The following is a 20,109-nucleotide window of genomic DNA, read 5'->3' as shown; positions in this document are numbered from 1 at the left end:
CCAGCGGTCATAACAGAAAAAGGCTTTTTCCTGTTCATTTCATTCGTTCATTTCATTCGTTCATTTGTTTGTTCATTCATGTGGTCATTCATTCAGTCATTCAGGTATTAATGTATCTAGTTTGCACATTAAAACTAGTTATATGGGATTTTTTCCTCATTTATCAAACAAAAGCTATATTTTGTGTTGTCTGTTGATTTCATGATTCTGCAGGACACTCCAGCAAGGCCCGAGGAGCAGGCAGCTGCCCCACAGTGCCCCCTACAGGAGGATCAGCAACAGCCAACCCTGGCCACATTTGCCCGCTACCGCCCTCATGGAATTCTTGCCACTCTGACACCCAGCTCCCTGTGCCCAGAAAAGCCCACCAACTACATGACCCCTCCCTTAGAGACGACCCCCTCCCTAGAGAAGCCCCCCAGCTACACGACCCTCTGCTCGGAGAAGCCCTCCTATGACACAACCCCCTCCCTAGAGAAGCAGACCTCACTCTCCCCTAAAAAGAAGCTGATTCTGTCCTCGTCGGAGAAGGACAGACTGCTGAACTGGGACATATCCACTCCTGGAATGTTCTCGGCAGCGCCGGCGGACACAGGTGAACCGAGAAGTGACGTCCAGATGGGCGAAAGACCCGAGAACGTCACGGAGCCTCAGAGCGATGCTCCGGCCCTTGTGGAGCACGGCTCCGTCCCGCCTGAACCCAGCCGGCCCTCTCTGCTCTCGGGCTTCCAGCTGTGGGCGAGCGCCTTGCGGAGGTCCTTATCCGGTGCAGGAAACAACTCCCGATTGGCCAAAAAGGTGCGCCCCCTCCGAGCCAGGCCACTGTCTGAGAGCTCCCTCTGTGGAGCAGCCTCCCTGACCCCGGGGGAGGCCGAGGGACGGCGCGTTAGGGCGGCTACTGAAGGAAGCCAGTTCAGAGCGAGGACACGGAGCGAGATCACCACCATGCTGGAGCAGGTGACGCTCAGCTCCAAGCCACCAGGGGGCTCCATGGATGACATGGCCTCCTTGCAGCGTCGGAAGCTCAACTTCTTCTCCTCACTCCGGCTGAAGAGGCATGAGGGGCAGGATAGACCTGAGACAGACGACCAAACGAAGCATATTTTGGCCGTCCTCTCCAAATTCAGGAACAAAGGTGTGAACAGGGGAAATCCTTCATAAATAGCTCCATCTTTGTTGTGAACACACAGATGAGTCCTGGACTATATGATGTCTTATAGCTGTAATGCAATTTAGGCTGAGTTTAAATCTTGGCATGTGTAGCCGATGCCACAGCAGTAATTCAGTCCTGGAGGCGTTTCCAGCACTATGTGCAGCTGGGAATTTACCCTCAGAACTTCCATAAATTCATGCAACCATGTGACTGAGATTACAGTCCACTGCACACAGATTGTGCAAACTGTGAGGGGTCTAAATAACAACCCTTGGTATCCTTTGTAAGCATGTTCACAGTATTGTGTATAAACTTGCTTAGCAGGCTCTAAGCTCAGTTTTTTGCCAGCACACACTGCATAAGGGGCCATTCAAGGGGCCAGTCATATACATGGCCAAACCATTCAAGCATATTAGGATATATATATATATATATATATATATATATATATATATATATATATATATATATACTGGTTCCTGGGTATAGCGGTGCTGACTGGTTCCTTCCTCCTTGTTCAAATGGGCTCTGTCGTGTGTTGTGTTCATAGCTTCTTCACAGCAGCAGCAGAAACAGGGGGAGGACAGCTACTCTTCTGACGACGAAGACGCGGAGTGTGACAGGCACAGGGTAAAGACCACCTCTAATACGAGTGACCGAGCCTCCTACACTCACACACTAGCACTGATCTGATGAACATCATCTCACACCAGAAACGGGGTGGATTTTGTCATGTTTTAATTGGTGACTGTACGCCTGGGTGACCAGCCTTGCCCATCTCTGCGTGGGCGGTGTTCTCTTTCAGCCCGTTACAGAATGAACATACAAAAACTATATTTTCAAGATGTCACATATTGACCCTGAAAGCAGTTGGAGGTGCATATCCAGTGAATACCCTCATCTCCGAGAGTCTGTGCACACACTCGGTATCACTAGTGACCTGAACCCCCACCACCTCTACACCCCACCAGTCCAACAATGTTGAGGTCGGATTTGAGGAGTACTCCTTGCTAAATATTTGTGTATTGTGCCATTTTTTTTCTCCGTATGTTTCTATATCTGTTGCGGCATGCTGTGACAGGCTGAAGAGGAAGACTCTGAGAGACGGAGGAAGAACCAGGAGAAGCAGCTCCTCCAGCAGAACAAGCGAGAACAGCTGAAGCGACTCCACAGGGCTCAGGTACAGACCTCCACCCGCACCACCCGGGTAGGGTGTGTCGTGCTGGGGCTGACGGTTTCTGCTGGTGCGCACAGGTGATCCAGAGGCAGCTGGAGGAGGTGGAGGAGAAACAGAGAGTCCTGGAGGAGAATGGTGTAGCTCTGGAGAAGCTCCTCAGAGGAGAGAGCGGTCAGAAACAGCTCCGTCTTCACCTCAACACTCAACACTCCTTCCTGCTCACTCACATGTGGTTGCACCGGTTAAACCACCTTTTCCATTAGTTTGCCTAAGAAGGGAATATTTGAAATTGGTCTATAAGTGATGAGAATAGAGGGGTGACCTTTCTTCAGGAGAGGCCTGATAATAGCTGTTTTAAGATTTTAAGACTGAATACTTTTCTTGTTCAAGTGGCTGAATGCCCAGAATCTCCCTTAAACCTTATCCAAAAATGTACAAAAAATGGTGGGTAGAGGATCGTCTTTAGTAAGTGATTTATGGTTGATCAACAAGACCTTGCTGTAGACTGTCAGATCGATGGCCAAGTGATGATCACTATGCTGTCTTGAATGGAACTTTATGTATATTTGCAGTGTGTGGCAGCCTTTCAGTTGTGATGAAGAGACATTTAGGTTTTCTTATCTTCTTTATGATGGTTAACAAAATTTCATAAGTAGTAGTAGATTAATTAAAATTCTTGGTTGCCACAGGGGGGAGTCAGCGTGAGGAGGAAAGGATGTATAGTGGTCAGTGTGAAAGTTGCCTCTGAATCGTCAATGAATGAGTCATTTTGTGCCAGAGAATCATTTGGGCTGAGGAGTCAATGCTGTTCCATGAATCTCAGCTAGTCACACGTGCTTCTCTACAGCCGTTGTGCACCATACGTCTGTTGAGTAAAGTGAGATCTGTCAGTCCAATGTGTTGAAAGATGGTTTGATGGTACAACTAATTTATTGGTTTTTTTACTTTTGGTTTTTGTAAATTTTTGTATAGGAAATTCTGCTTGGATAGCAGCGGCATTCTCTGTGGGTTCCTCTTCATGTAGCGATGAATAGAAATATCAATTATAAAGACAAAGTACTAGTTCTTAATACATCTTTACAAGTGAGAGTAATTTAAGAGAAAATGTAAACTCACCCACTCGAAAAATGAATTAATCTATTTCTAAATCGTGTTGAAGTTTTAAATCATCTGTAATTAAAGGAAGTCTTTTTGCACGGTGAGGAATGCAGTCTTAGCCACTTTTCTGCAGTGCTGCTGAACAGAGCCACTTCAGTGGGAGGTCTCCGGATAGCCTTGGTGAGGCGCACCCATTATGACTGAACTGTTACGTGCTGTCTGTTTTTTCCCTCCACACATTGTAAAGCAGGAGAAAGCCACAAGGTTTCTGTGTGAAGTTGTTCAGATAGGCTTGTAACGTATGAAGTGGGTTTGTTTGTGAACTTCCTCCCCTACCTTGCCATCTTTGTGCCATGTAAGAACTTCCTGGCCTCCTGCCGCTGCTTCAGTGTAAGGGGTGGCTGGGGTTTTTTTGTTTTTTGTTTTTTGTTTTGTTTTTTTGTTTTTTGTAAGAGGGCAAAATTAGACATTCAAATAATAGCAATTTGCATTCAAACCAAATAGGCATTTAGAGTGTAAATTGTACTGAAATGACTGCAGAGGTAATGGCTCCTGTAAATAGGCAGGAAAGAGGAAAAGTGGTCCAAAATGGTCTGAAAATGTGACGCTTCGTTATTTTAGCGAATGTTGATATACGTGGGGGTTATTAAAGCCCACACTTCTTCCTGATGAAAACACACTAACCATGCCTGTCTGGGTAATGAGTTTATAATCACAGTTCTGAAAGCCACCGTGTGTTATCAGAACAGTACATTGAATTTTAACATCTTGGCGGGTGAGTGGAGCATCATTTCTGTTCCTCTGCTCACTAATGTCCTTCAGCTTTTTAGCTGTTGCATGTTCTGCGTGGATTTGGGGACTTTTGCAGTAAACGAGTGTGCGGCTGGCGGCCGGCGCTACGCCCCCCCCATCACCTGGGATTCCTATTACATGTAGACATTCTGTCATGTTTAATACAAAATCGAGAAGATTCTTTATCATAAATTAAGCATATGTTTTGCTGGTGCACAGGGGCAGAGTAGGCCCTGGGGCAGGATTAGCACAGGGGTAAGATAGGTACGGGGGCAGGATTAGCACAGGGGTAAGGTAGGTACGGGGGCAGGATTAGCACAGGGGTAAGATAGGTACGGGGGCAGGATTAGCACAGGGGTAAGATAGGTACGGGGGCAGGATGGGCACAGGGGTAAGATGGGTACGGGGGCAGGATGGGCACAGGGGTAAGATAGGTATGGGGGCAGGATGGGCACAGGTGTAAGATAGGTACGGGAGCAGGATGGGCACAGGGGTAAGATGGGTACGGGGGCAAGATTCACTCGTTGATAGGCTGTTAATGGTGGTCCTTATAATAATAATAATAATAATAATAATGTTACCCTTCTTGTTCTCATCACTATTATTATTACACAAATTTACCCTTAAAAAACAAAAAAAAAGTGAACACATAATTTCTCAGATTTCTCACATCCAGAATGTCTCTTCAAGTATGATCTGTGTCTTGAGTGTTGTGTGTGTCTCAGGTGTAATCTGATGTTTCCATATTTCAGAGGAGCCCTCTGAGGATGACGAGGCAGAGCTTCAGCAGACCTGGTTCAATATGGTGCTGGAGAAGAACAGACTCGCCAGATATGAATCGGAGCTGGTGATCTTGTAAGTGGCTGTGCGCTGTGTGAGAGGCTTGGCCTGCGTGTATAGTGCTGTGCTTGACCTGCGTGTATAGTGCTGTGCTTGACCTGCGTGTATAGTGCTGTGCTTGGCCTGAGTGTATAATGCTGTGCTTGGCCTGAGTGTATAATGCTGTGCTTGGCCTGAGTGTATAATGCTGTGCTTGGCCTGAGTGTATAATGCTGTGCTTGGCCTGAGTGTATAATGCTGTGCTTGGCCTGCGTGTATAATGCTGTGTTTGGCCTGCGTGTATACTGCTGTGCTTGGCCTGCGTGTATAATGCTGTGCTTGGCCTGCGTGTATAATGCTGTGCTTGGCCTGCGTGTATAATGCTGTGCTTGACCTGTGTGTATAGTGCTGTGCTTGGCCTGAGTGTATAATGCTGTGCTTGGCCTGCGTGTATAGTGCTGTGCTTGGCCTGCGTGTATAGTGCTGTGCTTGGCCTGCGTGTATAGTGCTGTGCTTGGCCTGCGTGTATAGTGCTGTGCTTGGCCTGCGTGTATAGTGCTGTGTTTGGCCTGCGTGTATAGTGCTGTGTTTGGCCTGCGTGTATAGTGCTGTGCTTGGCCTGCGTGTATAATGCTGTGCTTGGCCTGCGTGTATAATGCTGTGCTTGGCCTGCGTGTATAATGCTGTGCTTGGCCTGCGTGTATAATGCTGTGCTTGGCCTGCGTGTATAGTGCTGTGCTTGACCTGCGTGTATAGTGCTGTGCTTGACCTGCGTGTATAGTGCTGTGTTTGGCCTGCGTGTATAGTGCTGTGCTTGGCCTGCGTGTATAATGCTGTGCATTGCCTACAGTGCCCAGGAACTGGAGCTGGAAGACAGGCAAAGTCGGCTTCAGCAGGACCTCAGACGCAGGATGGCCATTGAGGGTGAGAGCACACACACACTCGCGCACACTCTCTCTCTCTCTCTCTCTCTCTCTCTCCTTCCCCCCTCATTCTGCATCTGTCTCTTTGTCCGTCTGTCTGTCTCTCTCAATAGTTCTGCCTATCTCTCCCCCTCTGGCTTCTTCATAGATTCATACTGTTGGTGTGTAAGAACCTTCACTGGTTTTGACAATATATGTTGCATACAGTATCATTTAAATCTACCACTCCTTTTGTATTTAATTTTTTATCTTGGTAACATCATGGTTGGATTTTTGTACTTGTCCCACAGATGGTTTTTTTTTAACAGGAAGGAAGGAATACGTATTTGCTGCTTGTGCTTTTCAGTCCATCCACATCCCTAAATGAATACAACACATACAAGTGTTACAATTCTTTTCTTGCCATCCGTGTGGAAAACCTCTTTTGGTATGGAAAATGAGCTTATAAAAGGGTTTATCTGAGCTCGCCAGAATGGCGTCCTACACCAGTGTCTCTAGGTTAATGCAAATCACGTGTTGCTGGTTTTGCATGTTCGCTGCAGCTGAGGAAGGTGATAGAATCTTCATTTGCAAGTCAATGGTTGGTCCACTGCCTCTAGGAAACAAGTTTATTTTTGTTCAAAACATGCGGATATGGGTGAGGTGTTCACTCTTTTCCAGAAGTGTAATATTATTAGTTTGGAAATGGACACTGCAGCACTGATTTAATTGTGCGTAGATACGCTCAGACATATATTTACAGAACAAACTTGCACAACATTCGTAACTCTTTCATGGTGTGCCTCCTGGTTCAGACTGTGAGAAGAGTGCAGGGGAGCTGGTGGAGGAGCAGGCCCTGCTGGTTGAGGTGATGAAGGTGGTGGAAGAGAGGGACCAGCTGGTGGAGCTCCTGGAGGAGCAGCGGCTGCAGGAACGAGCTGAGGACCGCGACCTCGAGAGCCTCATCCTGTCCAAGGGTTACCAGTTTCACTGGGCCTGAGGGACTGGCCTGCACTGGCACCAAATGGGCTTTCAGGGACCAGGGCTGCTCAAGGGCGCCCCCTTCCTGTGTGTATCAATTCAGCTGTCACTTCTTGAGACATTTCCTAGATACAACCTAAGCCTGTGATCATCTATCATAAGAAATGTAAATAATGTGTGTGCTAATCTTAATCTCCAAACTAAATCCTAGATATTCACTCCTACCCTGAACCATGATGTGAAGACTCTCCGTAGGGTGGGTTTCTAACTCGTGCACCTACTGTACAGGCTGACGGGACGTACTTCCATTTTTACTGAGCTAAGCACTGACTGAAACAAACGCCTTTACATACTGACTTGCAGCTAAAGAATGTCATTTTTGTGCAGTCATGGTTGTCTTTCTAACAAACTGTTCCAACACAAACACTGCTGCCTTCCTGCTGTGTTCAATGAGATAAATCATTTAAAAAATCTCAAACTATAACCTGTATTTATACATGATGGCTTTATTTTATTTAAACTCTTAAATTTATTTAAAAGAACCATTTAGTCCCACTCAGAGAGCACAAACACTAACGTAAACACTGAACACTTCATCCAATATTTTTTTGTTGACTGCCACCTGGGTGCAATAACACTGTATGTAGTGCTCCGAATGTTCAGGGCTGAATGCTTTGTACGTTTGACGTTCCGTCCCTTAAATGTATAACTTAATTCCTTTACGTGTTCGATGTTTGCTCAGATGTAATATCAACATTGTTCTTTTATTGACCAAAGTGTGTCTAATGTTTCACAAATATCTTGATCTAGGCTACTGACTTTTTATGATTAGTCATTACAGTTTTGTCACTACAAAAAAGGTCTATTCACGCACTATGGAAGCAATGTTATGAACTGTGTACTCAAATAACACAGCCAAATGTTTTATTATTTAATAAAGAAACATTGCTTATAATTAGTTTTGGTTGTATATTTTGTTTGTTGTTTTAAGAAGATGATTACATGTGACCAATCACCTGTTCCATAGACTTAATATGCACAATACTAAGCAAATCACCTGAATCAGTTGATGCTCTTCTGAACAGTGTTACAAATGTGACTCCATCAGTATGAAGTATTGACCATGGAGAAATACTGCAGTCCAGCTCTGGAAGAGAAAACGGAACATGTGTGGTGAAAAAGCAAATCTCACATTTATAATGAAATCTACAAAGACTCCTGTGAGTTTACACAAAGGGAGACAGTGGTTTGTGTTTTTCAACATTAACAACTGCCGTTGGGCCAACTAACCCCCGACTCTGAAGTGGTATTGTCTGAATGATTTAATGAGTTTGTATCTTTATTCATGCTATAAATCATATATCCAAAAGGGCAATACTTCCACCATCAGCAGTAAGGCTGTGTCCATAGCCTCCCTGTGTAGAAATAACAGTTAAAATCTGTAGTTTGTTTGTTTTTTTAACAAACTCTTATCTGACATTCTACACCATTTCAGATATTACCTGCAGACTACTTTGTCCCCACTTTGCCAACCTACTTTGTAAAACATAAAACTAATTTGTTATATTCTGCTAATGGTGGACATATTTTTTATATCCATCTTTAGTCATTTACTTAATTTTGTACATATTATACTTTCATTTTATGTGCCTGTTAACTTCTATGTTTTTCAGTTACATTTTTAACTTGAAAAATGTGTCTTGTCAGATTAGTTACACCTGCTTTTGGCCTAATCCAATATCTTGAGCAGCTGTGTCTCTCCCACAAGATGGCGGTGGTCCTATTGACTCCCTGTCAACATCAGGACGACCTGGCGTGTCCAAGCATCCTACAGCTGAATAAAGGAACCATGGAGATTGTTTTATTTGCAGGGGACTTTTAACTCTAGAGCCATCAAACCATCAGAACTAGGTGGTCTAATGGACCTTCGTCTCAGTTTTAGTAGTCAAAGCAATCACTAAATCAGCATTCTGTCATCTCAGAAACAAACACAAGAGTTTTTGGTGTCAAAACAAGACCTTAAGGGTCGATGGCTGCTGTAATGGCGTGCTTACAAGTCTTCCTGAAATGACAGTCAAAAAACCCAGTTGGTTTACAGTACAGCTGCCAGACTACTCACCAGAAGTCAAAGAATGGAACACAAGCTGTCTTAAATATTAACCTTGGCTCCCACTTACAGCATTACAGTAATCGAACGGCTGGTGTGTGTGTGTGTGTGTGTGTGTGTGTGTGTGTGTGTGTGTGTGTGTGTGTGTGTGTGTGTGTGTGTGTCCTTTTGGTTTTAGTGTACACACAATCAACACTAAACACGCAAAAGTGGTACTTGTGTACTTCGATTTATTTTCTCTTCAACCGTTACTGAATTTCCAATCCCCCAAACTTCTACATTTTAAGCAAGACTGAAAGCTTATCTATTCAGTTTACCTTTCAGCGAGGTTTAAGACACTATATTCCAGGTACTGGGCCGTTTACTCTTCAATTTATACTTTTGTTAACTTTTAGTTATGCATTTTTGTTTAAATACATTTGTAAAACACCGTCATGAATGTATATGAATAATGCCACATGAACTTGCCTTAAATTTATTCAAATTAATGTGCATTCTATTAATTAAAGATAATATCTGACAGTGTGCTTCGGTTTATTTATTAATAAGTATGAAATGCGTTACGCTGGTCTTCAGTAGTGAACAGTGCCAGACGTCAGCAGACAGTAAGACCGCCATAAAGCCCTAATGCCCTAAAGCCGAGCATAGGTGTTCCTGTGTTCGGAACCACCGGAGGAGGAGACGCACTTTGGAAAAGGGGGCGGAGCCTCCATGATCCTCGCTGGAAGCTCGTGTCTGGGGGCGGGGCTAATTTGTGGAATTCCGTTTCCGTTCTAATCCACTTTTTTCCCCCCGATCGGTCAGGGTGTAAAAAAATAAATACATATTAGGCTAAATTTGTTATTTGCTTTGTTTTAAAGAAATATTCGTAATGGCGTCTTCCCCACAGAAGTCTCCATCCTCTCCTAAGTCGCCGTCTCCAATGTCGCCGTCCTCGAGAAAAAAAGATGACTCGTTTCTTGGGAAACTTGGTGGAACTTTGGTGAGACGGAAAAGAGCGAAAGAAGGTAGCAGACCAAACCCTATCACCACTTTATTATTACTGTAAAACATTCGTGAAGTTCAGGCCGCCTTCTTCTCCAGACCAAAACTACTGAACGTTTGTGCGCTTTCCAGGCGGGCGTCTCCGCACTATCATGAACGCCTTTCTGCAAAGTTACCTCCAAACTCTTAAAATTAAAGACACTGTTGTCTACAAAGCGATTTCTCGAGTGAGAAAACTAACGATAACGATGATTAACGTACCACTAACCCTTAAGTTTGACAGGTATTGATTAGCCAAGCAGAATCTGTGAAATGTCTGACCAAACGGTTCCGCTGTTGTACTGTAACTGCAGCCTGCGGGCATCGTTACTGCCGTAACCGCAGACGTTACCACACCTAGGACGACTAGAGTCCTTTAAACCTCTTTGAGTAGCGCACTAAGCGTGTTTTGACCGTTTTCGTGCCATCGCGAATTGTTTTTTTTGTCCTCTTTAAGTTGTGTAAAGTCTCTTGGGTTGGGTCCAGTGAGTTGACGTGGTAGGGTTATACTGTAACCATGTAAGGTGTGTCAACTGCGTGACCTGAAAACGCTACGATTCAGTAACGCAAACCCCGCATCACGTGACGCAAACTGAAAAGATCGTTCTAGATCTGGTGCTATAATAATAATAATAATAATAATAATAATAATAGCATTGCTTTTCGAGAATTGGGTTTACTAAACGACAAAGTTCTGGACGTGGCACCTAAAATTCTAAAGTACAAAATCAAAGAAAATGAGGAAATGCATACAGATCAAGATCTGAACGTATAAACGTGTGTGCATCCTCGTGTTTCTATTTGCCACAGTACTGTAACTCCGAGCGCGTTCTCCCCTTCCTCTGCTGGTGAAATAGGGCTCACAAGCTGCATTGTGCTTCAATCTCTATTTGATTGTTCCAGGTACTGTAAATCTAATAAGCACCCTGTCACGCTTAACTGACACGAGTTAGTTTTACGAGCAAGAGCCAGATCAGGTGGGGGGCGTCTGGTATGAAGGGAGAGCGAGTGTGTGTGTGTGTGTGTGTGTGTGTGTGTGTGTGTGTGAAGGACAGTGAGGAATGGGCTGTGGGCCGTTCTGTTCAGGTAGGATATATTTTCACCACGTCATTCACTTCAATTCCACTCTGTCGTGCATTGTCCAAAAAAAAGCGTCGTTCACTAATCCCAAGGTTGCACTTTTGCAAACAGCCATCAGTCCGAATATTAAAAACCCCGTTTTGACGTCGCTCCGGGGACGGCATCGCTTCTTATCTCTTGTCCTAGTCGTCCAGCGAGAAGTCGAATTGCATCCGCCACTTTGCTGCGCTCGTGGGTGCAGCTGCAGGGGTAAAGTCGCGCGCGTGTGCGGAGCGGGCGGATTGTTTTGCACGCGCTCTTCTCGTGGCGGGGCGGCAGCTGCACAGCTGCGGGGGAGAGCGGGTGTTGATTGCTAGGATGTCGTCGTCCTCGGCGGGCGGTGCTTCGCGATCCTGCGCAGGATATTCACTCCGACGAAGGCATTGCTGGATATAGCAGTGGTGCATGCTGGGTATTGGCAGGGGTGAAGCTCTCGCAACCTTCGCATGCGTTATTGATGGGGGGGGGGGGGGGGGCTCAAATGTGACATTATGACATTATTGTGCAGAGGTTTGAATGAATTATTGGTTGTGTACAGACTCCTAGAGTGGTGGTTTTTGTTCTTCATGATGACTCCGTGATGAAGGCTGACTTTTTGTGAACGTAATGGTTAAAACATTTTTTGAGTATTATTAGTTCTACTGTCTTTCATTTGTTTCTTTTGGTCACGTGTCATGTCCTGTGTGGTGTTTCACAGTGTCGGAGCTGCAGGAGGAGGGCATGAACGCTATAAACCTGCCCCTGAGCCCTACGCCATACGAGCTGCATCCCGAAGACACCATGCTGGGTACGGCAGCCTCACCGCCCACACACACACACACACACACTCGCTCTACCACAGCCCCCTGCTTTACATCCCTGGGTCAGAAATTACTGCTCCAGTACGCCTGACCCAGCTCAGCCCTTTGTGAGTTAGGTCTGGCACGTTGGAGGAAGGATCTAAAATCTAAACTGTGGCCTAACCCCAACTGTGCATGGCGTGCAGTCGTCATACCGTCCAATATCTACGTTTTCCTTCTCCAACAGAGGAAAACGAGGTGCGCACCATGGTGGACCCCAACTCAAAGAACGACAGCAAACTACAGGAGCTCATCAAGGTCGGGATAAGAGACCGCGTGACTTGGGCTGGTGGTCACAGCACTGCCGACTGTGGCCGACGCCAGCGTTGTGGTTGGGTTAATGTTTTGATGTCTTGTTCAGGTGCTGATTGACTGGGTTAATGACGTGCTGGTGGGTGAGAGGATTATTGTGAAGGACCTGGCAGAGGATCTGTACGATGGGCAGGTTCTGCAGAAGCTCTTTGGTGAGGCTTGTTTGTTTGCTTCCACCTCAACAACTCCTCCCACAACCAGCTCGTAATTGTTTAGAAATAACAGGCCCTTATCTTTGGTTAATTTTCAACTGGATTTAAAGAACTCTTATATACCCCCCCAACAACTCAAATATCAATGACATAACAGTCCATGTGGACATCTCTAACTTTCAACAGCGTTCACTTTATTATATTTCCCTTTATTTTCCTTGTTATACTGTGTCTCTTCGTCCTGTGCTATTTGTCATTTTGTTTATTGTCCTGTTGCTCTTCCCCTATTCCTGTCTTTGTTGATCTGCTGTCTTCTGTCCTGTTTGTCCTCGGTCCATTGCCGTGTCCTTCCACACGCACCCCGCTACTCCAGAGAAGCTGGAGGGCGAGAAGTTGAACGTTGCGGAGGTGACGCAGTCCGAGATTGCTCAGAAGCAGAAGCTTCAGACGGTTCTGGAGCGAATCAACGAGGCCCTCCGAGTCTCGCCCAGGAATGCCAAGTGGAACGTTGACTGTAAGCCTCTCCAAACTTCAGCCTGCCCTTGAGCACGAGAGACAAAGGATAAGACTGACAGAGCCAGGGAGGGAGAGAAGATTTTTGCTTTCTGACCTTTGATAGTAAAACATTCCTTGCGTGATTTTGTAAGATGGCAGCTGTGATCAAAATGGCAGTACGACAGTGAAAGGTCTGAAAGCTTTGTGTACCGTCAAAGGTTTAGTGTTGCTTTTTAAAGCTTAGAGACGCAGGTAAAGGTTTAGCGTTGCTTTTTAAAGCTTAGAGAAGTAGCTAAAGGTTTAGCATTGCTTTTTAAAGCTTAGAGAAGCAGGTAAAGGTTTAGCATTGCTTTGTAAAGGCCAGAGTAGCAGGTGAAGTTGATGTAGCGATCAGCTCTCTTGGGATTTGGCACTTTCAGTTAGCTGAAGCAGAGAATGGAAGCCTTTCAGGTCGATAAGCTGCGGTCTCGATTTTATGGGTCAGAGCAGTTTAACAAGCCTATTGATTTTGTATTAAATGGAGGCGATTAGTCAATCTGCTGATACCCATCATACCAGTAATCCTGGCAAAGGCCCAGGCGTCTTAAGTACAGAGGGTTCTGGATGCCAGCGATGCCCCACCTGAACATGTCTCATCAGGATGACTTTCTGAAAGGAACCAATGCTAACGCAGTTAGATGGGCTACAGTCACATAACCACACACTACTAATTACTACTAATTAATTAATGACCTGTTAATTAATTGTTGTCAGCTTATGTTTGCAGCATGTGCTCAGAAGCTTCTAACAGTACCTCCCACCAGTACAACACCTCCACTGCGGTACTGTAGCTGGACTGGAGTGGACTCAGAGATGTCACTAGTGGTTAATTGTTTTTGTCTAATCTCAGAAAGAATTCACATAAACCAGGAATTCCCTCCGCAGTTCAGCTCCTCCCCCTCCGAGCTGTGAGAGGGGTAATAAGCACCTGCGTTATCTCACAGGATCCTTGTTCAGTTGTCAAACACATGTAATCGGTGTCAGTCAGGTCACGAGTCACTAACTTTAGATGTTTCTCTCCTCCGTACCGCGTTAGCGGTTCATGCTAAGAGCATAGTGGCCACCCTCCACCTGTTGGTGGCGCTGTCACAGCACTTCCGAGCTCCCCTGCGCCTGCCCGACCATGTGTCCATCCAGGTGGTGGTGGTCCAGGTACGTACCCTCACCGTCACCACCATTTATACCTCGATACCTCAGTGGGAGTTAAGTCTTTTTGGCTAGCACAACCTCAAAGTCTTCATAATATTTTGTGCCCACCGTTTGTAAGTGACTGGGTGCGTATATCATGCGTGTATTGTGGAGTTTTTCTGAGAAGCTCCAGGTGGTTGCCGGCAGGGGTAGACATTCCAGGTTCAGAAAGTAAAAGTCCTCAATATTTTGCTCAGGTGTTGATTCCACTAATTTTACCTTGCTTGCACTACTTAGAAAATCCAGCAAGCTTGAGTAAAATCCTGGGAAGGAGTTTTACTTTCTGAACCTGGAATGTCCACCACTAGTTGCCGGCTTTACATGCCTTGTTCCTAAGTGCCATTAACCAAAATGTTCCCATCCGGCCAGAAACGGGAGGGAATCCTGCAGTCTCGGCAGATTCAGGAGGAGATCACCGGCAACACAGAGTTAGTGTCTCTTGTAGTTTTACATTTTGTGTGTGTGTGACACATGGATCTATCTGTGGAACATATGAGTGACATATGGTACTGGTGTATGTTTCTGTAGACTAAGTCCTGTGTACAAACCTCATACTAGACTTTGTTCTATGCCTTGTTCTCTGAATCTTGCACGTGCGTGTGCGCACACACACACACGCTTTTTAATGTCAACCAGTGATGACGAATATGATATTTGTATTTCTGTAAACATAAAATTAGTGTTCGATGTGATCATAATGAAATGTGGTTAGCTCTGAATAGCACCCTCAGCCACAGGAGTGTGTGGTGAGGCGTGACCTGTTGGGTGTGCGCAGCCCTCCAACACTTCTGACGAGCTGCAGGTGTTTCTTTGAAGCAGACTTGGCCCGGGTGGTGGTGTGTGGGTTTGGATCGCCTTTCCCGAAGAGAGTGTTCAGTCTCATGAATGTGGAGCACTTTGATTGTGTGATGAAACAAAGTGATCAAACTGACCCTTTTTGTCATAATCATGAAAATAGCTGATGGTCTTGGGATCTTGAAAGTCCCAAGGCAGCTGGGGAAGTAAGTGTGTGTGTGTGTGTGTGTGTGTGTGTGTGTGTGTGTGTGTGTGTGTGTGTGTGTGTGTGTGTGTGTGTGTGTGTGTGTGTGTGTGTGTGTGTGTGTGTGTGTGTGTGTGTGTGTGTATTGGGGGGGGGTCCAGACAGCTGGCTGGAATGCTCTACCTTTCTGTCTGTGTCCCATGACCACATGTCTGTGTTTGGAATGAGCTGATGTCTCTCTTGGGCTTCCTCCACAGGGCATTGTCAGGCAGACATGGTGAGTGTGGAAGACCTCATTACACTCCACAGCACACAGCCAAAAGAGTTTCTTTTAACGCGCGTTCTTTTAAATGGTGCTTTCTCTCGGCAGAGCGTGATGCGTTCGACACGTTATTTGACCACGCGCCTGATAAGCTGAGTGTGGTGAAGAAGGTAGGCCACGCCTCCTCCTCATCATCACCTGAGTGCTGGTGGCACTGGCACAAGCTAACGGCACAAACAATGTCTGTTTATCTGTGTACAGACTCTCATCACCTTCGTCAACAAACACCTGAACAAGCTGAACCTGGAGGTGGCTGAACTGGACACTCAGGTATGAACAAGGGGTAGAGACAGGTGAGCTAGGGTATGCAGGTGTGGATCTGTACTAGAGACAGGTGAGCTAGGGTATGCAGGTGTGGATCTGTACTAGAGACAGGTGAGCTAGGGTATGCAGGTGTGGATCTGTACTAGAGACAGGTGAGCTAGGGTATGCAGGTGTGGATCTGTACTAGAGACAGGTGAGCTAGGGTATGCAGGTGTGGATCTGTACTAGAGACAGGTGAGCTAGGGTATGCAGGTGTGGATCTGTACTAGAGACAGGTGAGCTAGGGTATGCAGGTGTGGATCTGTACTAGAGACAGGTGAGCTAGGGTATGCAGGTGTGGATCTGTACTAGAGACAGGTGAGCTAGGGTATGCAGGTGTGGATCTGTACTAGAGACAGGTGAGCTAGGGTATGCAGGTGTGGATCTGTACTAGAGACAGGTGAGCTAGGGTATGCAGGTGTGGATCTGTACTAGAGACAGGTGAGCTAGGGTATGCATGTGTGGACCTGTACTAGAGACAGGTGAGTTAGGGTATGCAGGTGTGGATCTGTACTAGAGACAGGTGAGCTAGGGTATGCAGGTGTGGATCTGTACTAGAGACAGGTGAGCTAGGGTATGCAGGTGTGGACCTGTACTAGAGACAGGTGAGCTAGGGTATGCATGTGTGGACCTGTACTAGAGACAGGTGAGCTAGGGTATGCAGGTGTGGATCTGTACTAGAGACAGGTGAGCTAGGGTATGCAGGTGTGGACCTGTACTAGAGACAGGTGAGCTAGGGTATGCAGGTGTGGATCTGTACTAGAGACAGGTGTGCTAGGGTATGCAGGTGTGGATCTGTACTAGAGACAGGTGAGCTAGGGTATGCAGGTGTGGATCTGTACTAGAGACAGGTGAGCTAGGGTATGCAGGTGTGGATCTGTACTAGAGACAGGTGAGCTAGGGTATGCAGGTGTGGACCTGTACTAGAGACAGGTGAGCTAGGGTATGCAGGTGTGGATCTGTACTAGAGACAGGTGTGCTAGGGTATGCAGGTGTGGATCTGTACTAGAGACAGGTGAGCTAGGGTATGCAGGTGTGGATCTGTACTAGAGACAGGTGAGCTAGGGTATGCAGGTGTGGATCTGTACTAGAGACAGGTGTGCTAGGGTATGCAGGTGTGGATCTGTACTAGAGACAGGTGTGCTAGGGTATGCAGGTGTGGATCTGTACTAGAGACAGGTGAGCTAGGGTATGCAGGTGTGGATCTGTACTAGAGACAGGTGAGCTAGGGTATGCAGGTGTGGACCTGTACTAGAGACAGGTGAGCTATGGTATGCAGGTGTGGACCTGTACTAGAGACAGGTGAGCTAGGGTATGCAGGTGTGGATCTGTACTAGAGACAGGTGAGCTAGGGTATGCAGGTGTGGATCTGTACTAGAGACAGGTGAGCTAGGGTATGCAGGTGTGGATCTGTACTAGAGACAGGTGAGCTAGGGTATGCAGGTGTGGATCTGTACTAGAGACAGGTGAGCTAGGGTATGCAGGTGTGGATCTGTACTAGAGACAGGTGAGCTAGGGTATGCAGGTGTGGACCTGTACTAGAGACAGGTGAGCTAGGGTTTGCAGGTGTGGACCTGTACTAGAGACAGGTGAGCTAGGGTTTGCAGGTGTGGACCTGTACTAGAGACAGGTGAGCTAGGGTATGCAGGTGTGGACCTGTACTAGAGACAGATGAGCTAGGGTATGCAGGTGTGGACCTGTACTAGAGACAGGTGAGCTAGGGTATGCAGGTGTGGACCTGTACTAGAGACAGGTGAGCTAGGGTATGCAGGTGTGGACCTGTACTAGAGACAGGTGAGCTAGGGTATGCAGGTGTGGACCTGTACTAGAGACAGGTGAGCTAGGCTATGCAGGTGTGGACCTGTACTAGAGACAGGTGAGCTAGGGTATGCAGGTGTGGACCTGTACTAGAGACAGGTGAGCTAGGGTTTGCAGGTGTGGACATGTACTAGACATGTGAGCTAGGGTATGCATGTGTGGACCTGTACTAGAGACAGGTGAGTTAGGGTATGCAGGTGTGGATCTGTACTAGAGACAGGTGAGCTAGGGTATGCTGAACATTCTGAAGTTCCTTCCATAGAGAGATGTGTAGAACACCCTGCAGGTTCTCAGCATTGTGGTAAGGCTGGAGTAATGGGCACTAGCATTAAGGCTAAGGTTAGCCCGTCACTGATGTCTTCACGGAGAGGTATGAGGGGTTTTGAGTGGGTGGATAGCTAGATAGCACCGCTCATTATTAAGAAAAAATGAAGATTAACTTAATAGTTACATAAAAATGCCGCAAACCATAAAGTAAAAGCTGAAACAAAAAGCTTAACGTTCTAAAACCTGTCTTTCTTCAGTCAGCTTGCATGACTACTGTTCTGTGACATCCGAGAGTTGAAATAGGAGTGTGTGTGTCTGTGTGTGTGTGTGTGCGCGCGTGTGTGCAGTTTGCAGATGGCGTGTACCTGGTGCTCCTTATGGGACTTCTGGAGGGCTACTTCATCACTCTATACAATTTCTTCCTCACGCCTGAAAACTTTGAACAAAAGGTATGAATTAGCAGTCAGCTGTGCACTGGCAGGTGGTGTGGTGAGCTGCTGTCCAGGTCTGGACCTCATCTGCAGTGTGCAGGGCAGCTGGGTGCTGGAGTGATTTTCCACGCCTGGGCTTCTCCACGCTTCTAACTCAAGGTGTCAGGGCTGCGTGGACTGTTCTGGATCGGGGTTCTAGGAAACCAAGTGACCCGCGCACATGGGCGAAGAGAACCAGTTGAAACCGGAGCGGAAGCCGCGTTACCAGGCTGGTGCTGATTGTGTATTCTGAAGCGTGATGCGAAGTGAAGTGTTGGGGGTCTCCAGGGGGAGATGGTGCTGTCAGCGAGCCCAGCAGAAGGGCAGCGTGTCTGGGGTCCCTCCAGCTCACCCAGCCAAATGGGCATGGAGCAGCCGGGTGCAGCTGGAATCGGCCTCCGCCCAGGAAACGGGGAAGTGACATGGAGCTCAGCCTTCAGCTGCAGAGCAAAGGGGGAGGGGCAGAGACGCCAGATCAGACATACACTGTGTGTGTGTGTGTGTGTGTGTGTGTGAACAGAAATGTCCTGGCTGCCCTCGTACCCTCACAGCTCTGGTGATCAAGGCTTGTCTCGCCTCTATCCCGCAGGTGCATAACGTGTCCTTTGCCTTTGAGCTGATGCAGGACGGCGGCCTGGAGAAGCCGAAACCGCGTCCTGAAGGTGAGCACAGTCTCTCTGTCGGGGACGTTCAACACGCACAACACACTCCTCCTCATTCTACTCTATTCTGTCGGTGTTCATGAAAGCCAGTCGTCCTGAGGCAGCCAAACTGAGGGACTATGGGTGTGTGTGGGTGTGTGTGTGTGTGTGTGGTGTCAGTAATGTCCTTCTGAAAATGCTTGTGGCTGGGCCTCTCTGTGGTGGGATCTCTGGGACGTGTTCACCCGGGTCTGCTACGCCCCGGAGCACACACACTCGTTTCTGTGAAACTCAAAGTGACACTAAATAGCACTGAAGGTGGAATAGATGTCTTACAATGAATGAGTCTTTTCCCTTTCATTTCCAGTCTTCAGTCTCTCTCTCTCTCTCTCTCTCTCTCTCTCTCTCTCTCTCTTTCCTCTCTATCTGTACACTTCACAGTGTATTCTTGAACTTCACAGCATAAAGTAAAAAGGTAATGTGTTAAAAAAAATCAGTGTTCATTCAGAATTCAGAATCTTCCTAATTTAAGGAATGGCTTTCTGCTTTCAGATATTGTGAACTGCGACCTGAAATCAACACTCCGAGTCTTGTACAACCTTTTCACCAAATACAGGCATGTGGAGTGAAGACGGCCCCATAGAGAGGCACACTGCTGGGGGACAATCACCACGTCCCCAGGCCTTGGCTTTCATGACCACTGTGGGGCCCAATAGCAGAGTGCTGTTTTTAGTGTTGGTTGATTGTTTCACCTGACCACGCTGTGGCTGTGTAGGTGTCGGTGTGCGAGTGCTAGTGTGCTTATGCCTATATGATGGCTATGAGAAGACCATAGAAAAGCTTGATTTGTTAAAACGCATGGACGTTGTAGACACTGTAGCTTTCACTATTGACTGTGGCAGGAGGTAGCGTTCTTTTTGTTTATGGAATGACGGAGCTGTAAACGTTTTTTAAACACTGTTAAGTCGAAGGCGTGTTGTCTACCTACTGTATGCTGTGCTCCATTATACTTCGGCTCATTCCACCACTGCTTCTGGTTCAAATAATCATGTGGGGTTCTTTTGTTGGGGTGGGGGGGGGGGGGGGGGGGGGGTGGGGGTTGCTGGAACATAA

At 46.8% G+C, this 20,109-nt stretch overlaps 2 protein-coding genes across 6 annotated transcripts in view; both read left to right on the top strand.

Annotated features, from left to right (window-relative positions):
- mical2b (microtubule associated monooxygenase, calponin and LIM domain containing 2b) overlaps positions 1-7,860 on the top strand; it is a 47,487-nt gene extending 39,627 nt beyond the window's left edge. For 3 of the 5 annotated variants that reach the window (XM_076996137.1, XM_076996135.1, XM_076996134.1), the window contains 7 exons: positions 214-1,135; positions 1,704-1,783; positions 2,235-2,333; positions 2,408-2,501; positions 4,973-5,075; positions 5,890-5,963; positions 6,757-7,858. In XM_076996137.1, the coding sequence (XP_076852252.1) occupies positions 214-1,135; positions 1,704-1,783; positions 2,235-2,333; positions 2,408-2,501; positions 4,973-5,075; positions 5,890-5,963; positions 6,757-6,941 (1,557 nt within the window). In that variant the 3' untranslated portion in view covers positions 6,942-7,858. Of the gene's footprint in view, positions 1-213; positions 1,136-1,703; positions 1,784-2,234; positions 2,334-2,407; positions 2,502-4,972; positions 5,076-5,889; positions 5,964-6,756 lie in introns of all 5 variants that reach the window. The other 2 variants (XM_076996133.1, XM_076996136.1) reach the window with 2 other exon arrangements.
- Positions 7,861-9,778: 1,918 nt separating this feature from the next.
- Positions 9,779-20,020, top strand: LOC143505474 (alpha-parvin-like). The gene is made up of 13 exons (XM_076996132.1): positions 9,779-10,036; positions 11,869-11,958; positions 12,198-12,268; positions 12,372-12,474; positions 12,848-12,988; positions 14,045-14,160; positions 14,566-14,624; positions 15,433-15,452; positions 15,546-15,607; positions 15,699-15,767; positions 18,233-18,334; positions 18,945-19,017; positions 19,549-20,020. Exons 1-13 carry the CDS (start codon positions 9,901-9,903, stop codon positions 19,623-19,625), a joined length of 1,119 nt encoding a protein of 372 aa, XP_076852247.1. The 5' UTR covers positions 9,779-9,900; the 3' UTR covers positions 19,626-20,020.
- Positions 20,021-20,109: the final 89 nt, after the last annotated feature.

This window comes from Brachyhypopomus gauderio, unplaced genomic scaffold (assembly GCF_052324685.1).
Source record: "Brachyhypopomus gauderio isolate BG-103 unplaced genomic scaffold, BGAUD_0.2 sc365, whole genome shotgun sequence".
NCBI lineage: Eukaryota > Metazoa > Chordata > Actinopteri > Gymnotiformes > Hypopomidae > Brachyhypopomus > Brachyhypopomus gauderio.
Note: the sequence above shows the minus strand (reverse complement) of the source record. Positions and strands in the feature narration are given on the sequence as shown.

What these genes read in the sequence shown, in the direction of transcription:
- LOC143505474 (XM_076996132.1), top strand. Translation starts at nt 9,901, where the DNA reads ATGGCGTCTTCCCCACAGAAGTCTCCATCCTCTCCTAAGTCGCCGTCT. An exon ending in TCCCGAAGACACCATGCTGG is followed by an intron (nt 11,959 to 12,197) that starts GTACGGCAGCCT and finishes CTTCTCCAACAG; the next exon opens with AGGAAAACGAGGTGCGCACC. An exon ending in TGGCTGAACTGGACACTCAG is followed by an intron (nt 15,768 to 18,232) that starts GTATGAACAAGG and finishes GCGTGTGTGCAG; the next exon opens with TTTGCAGATGGCGTGTACCT.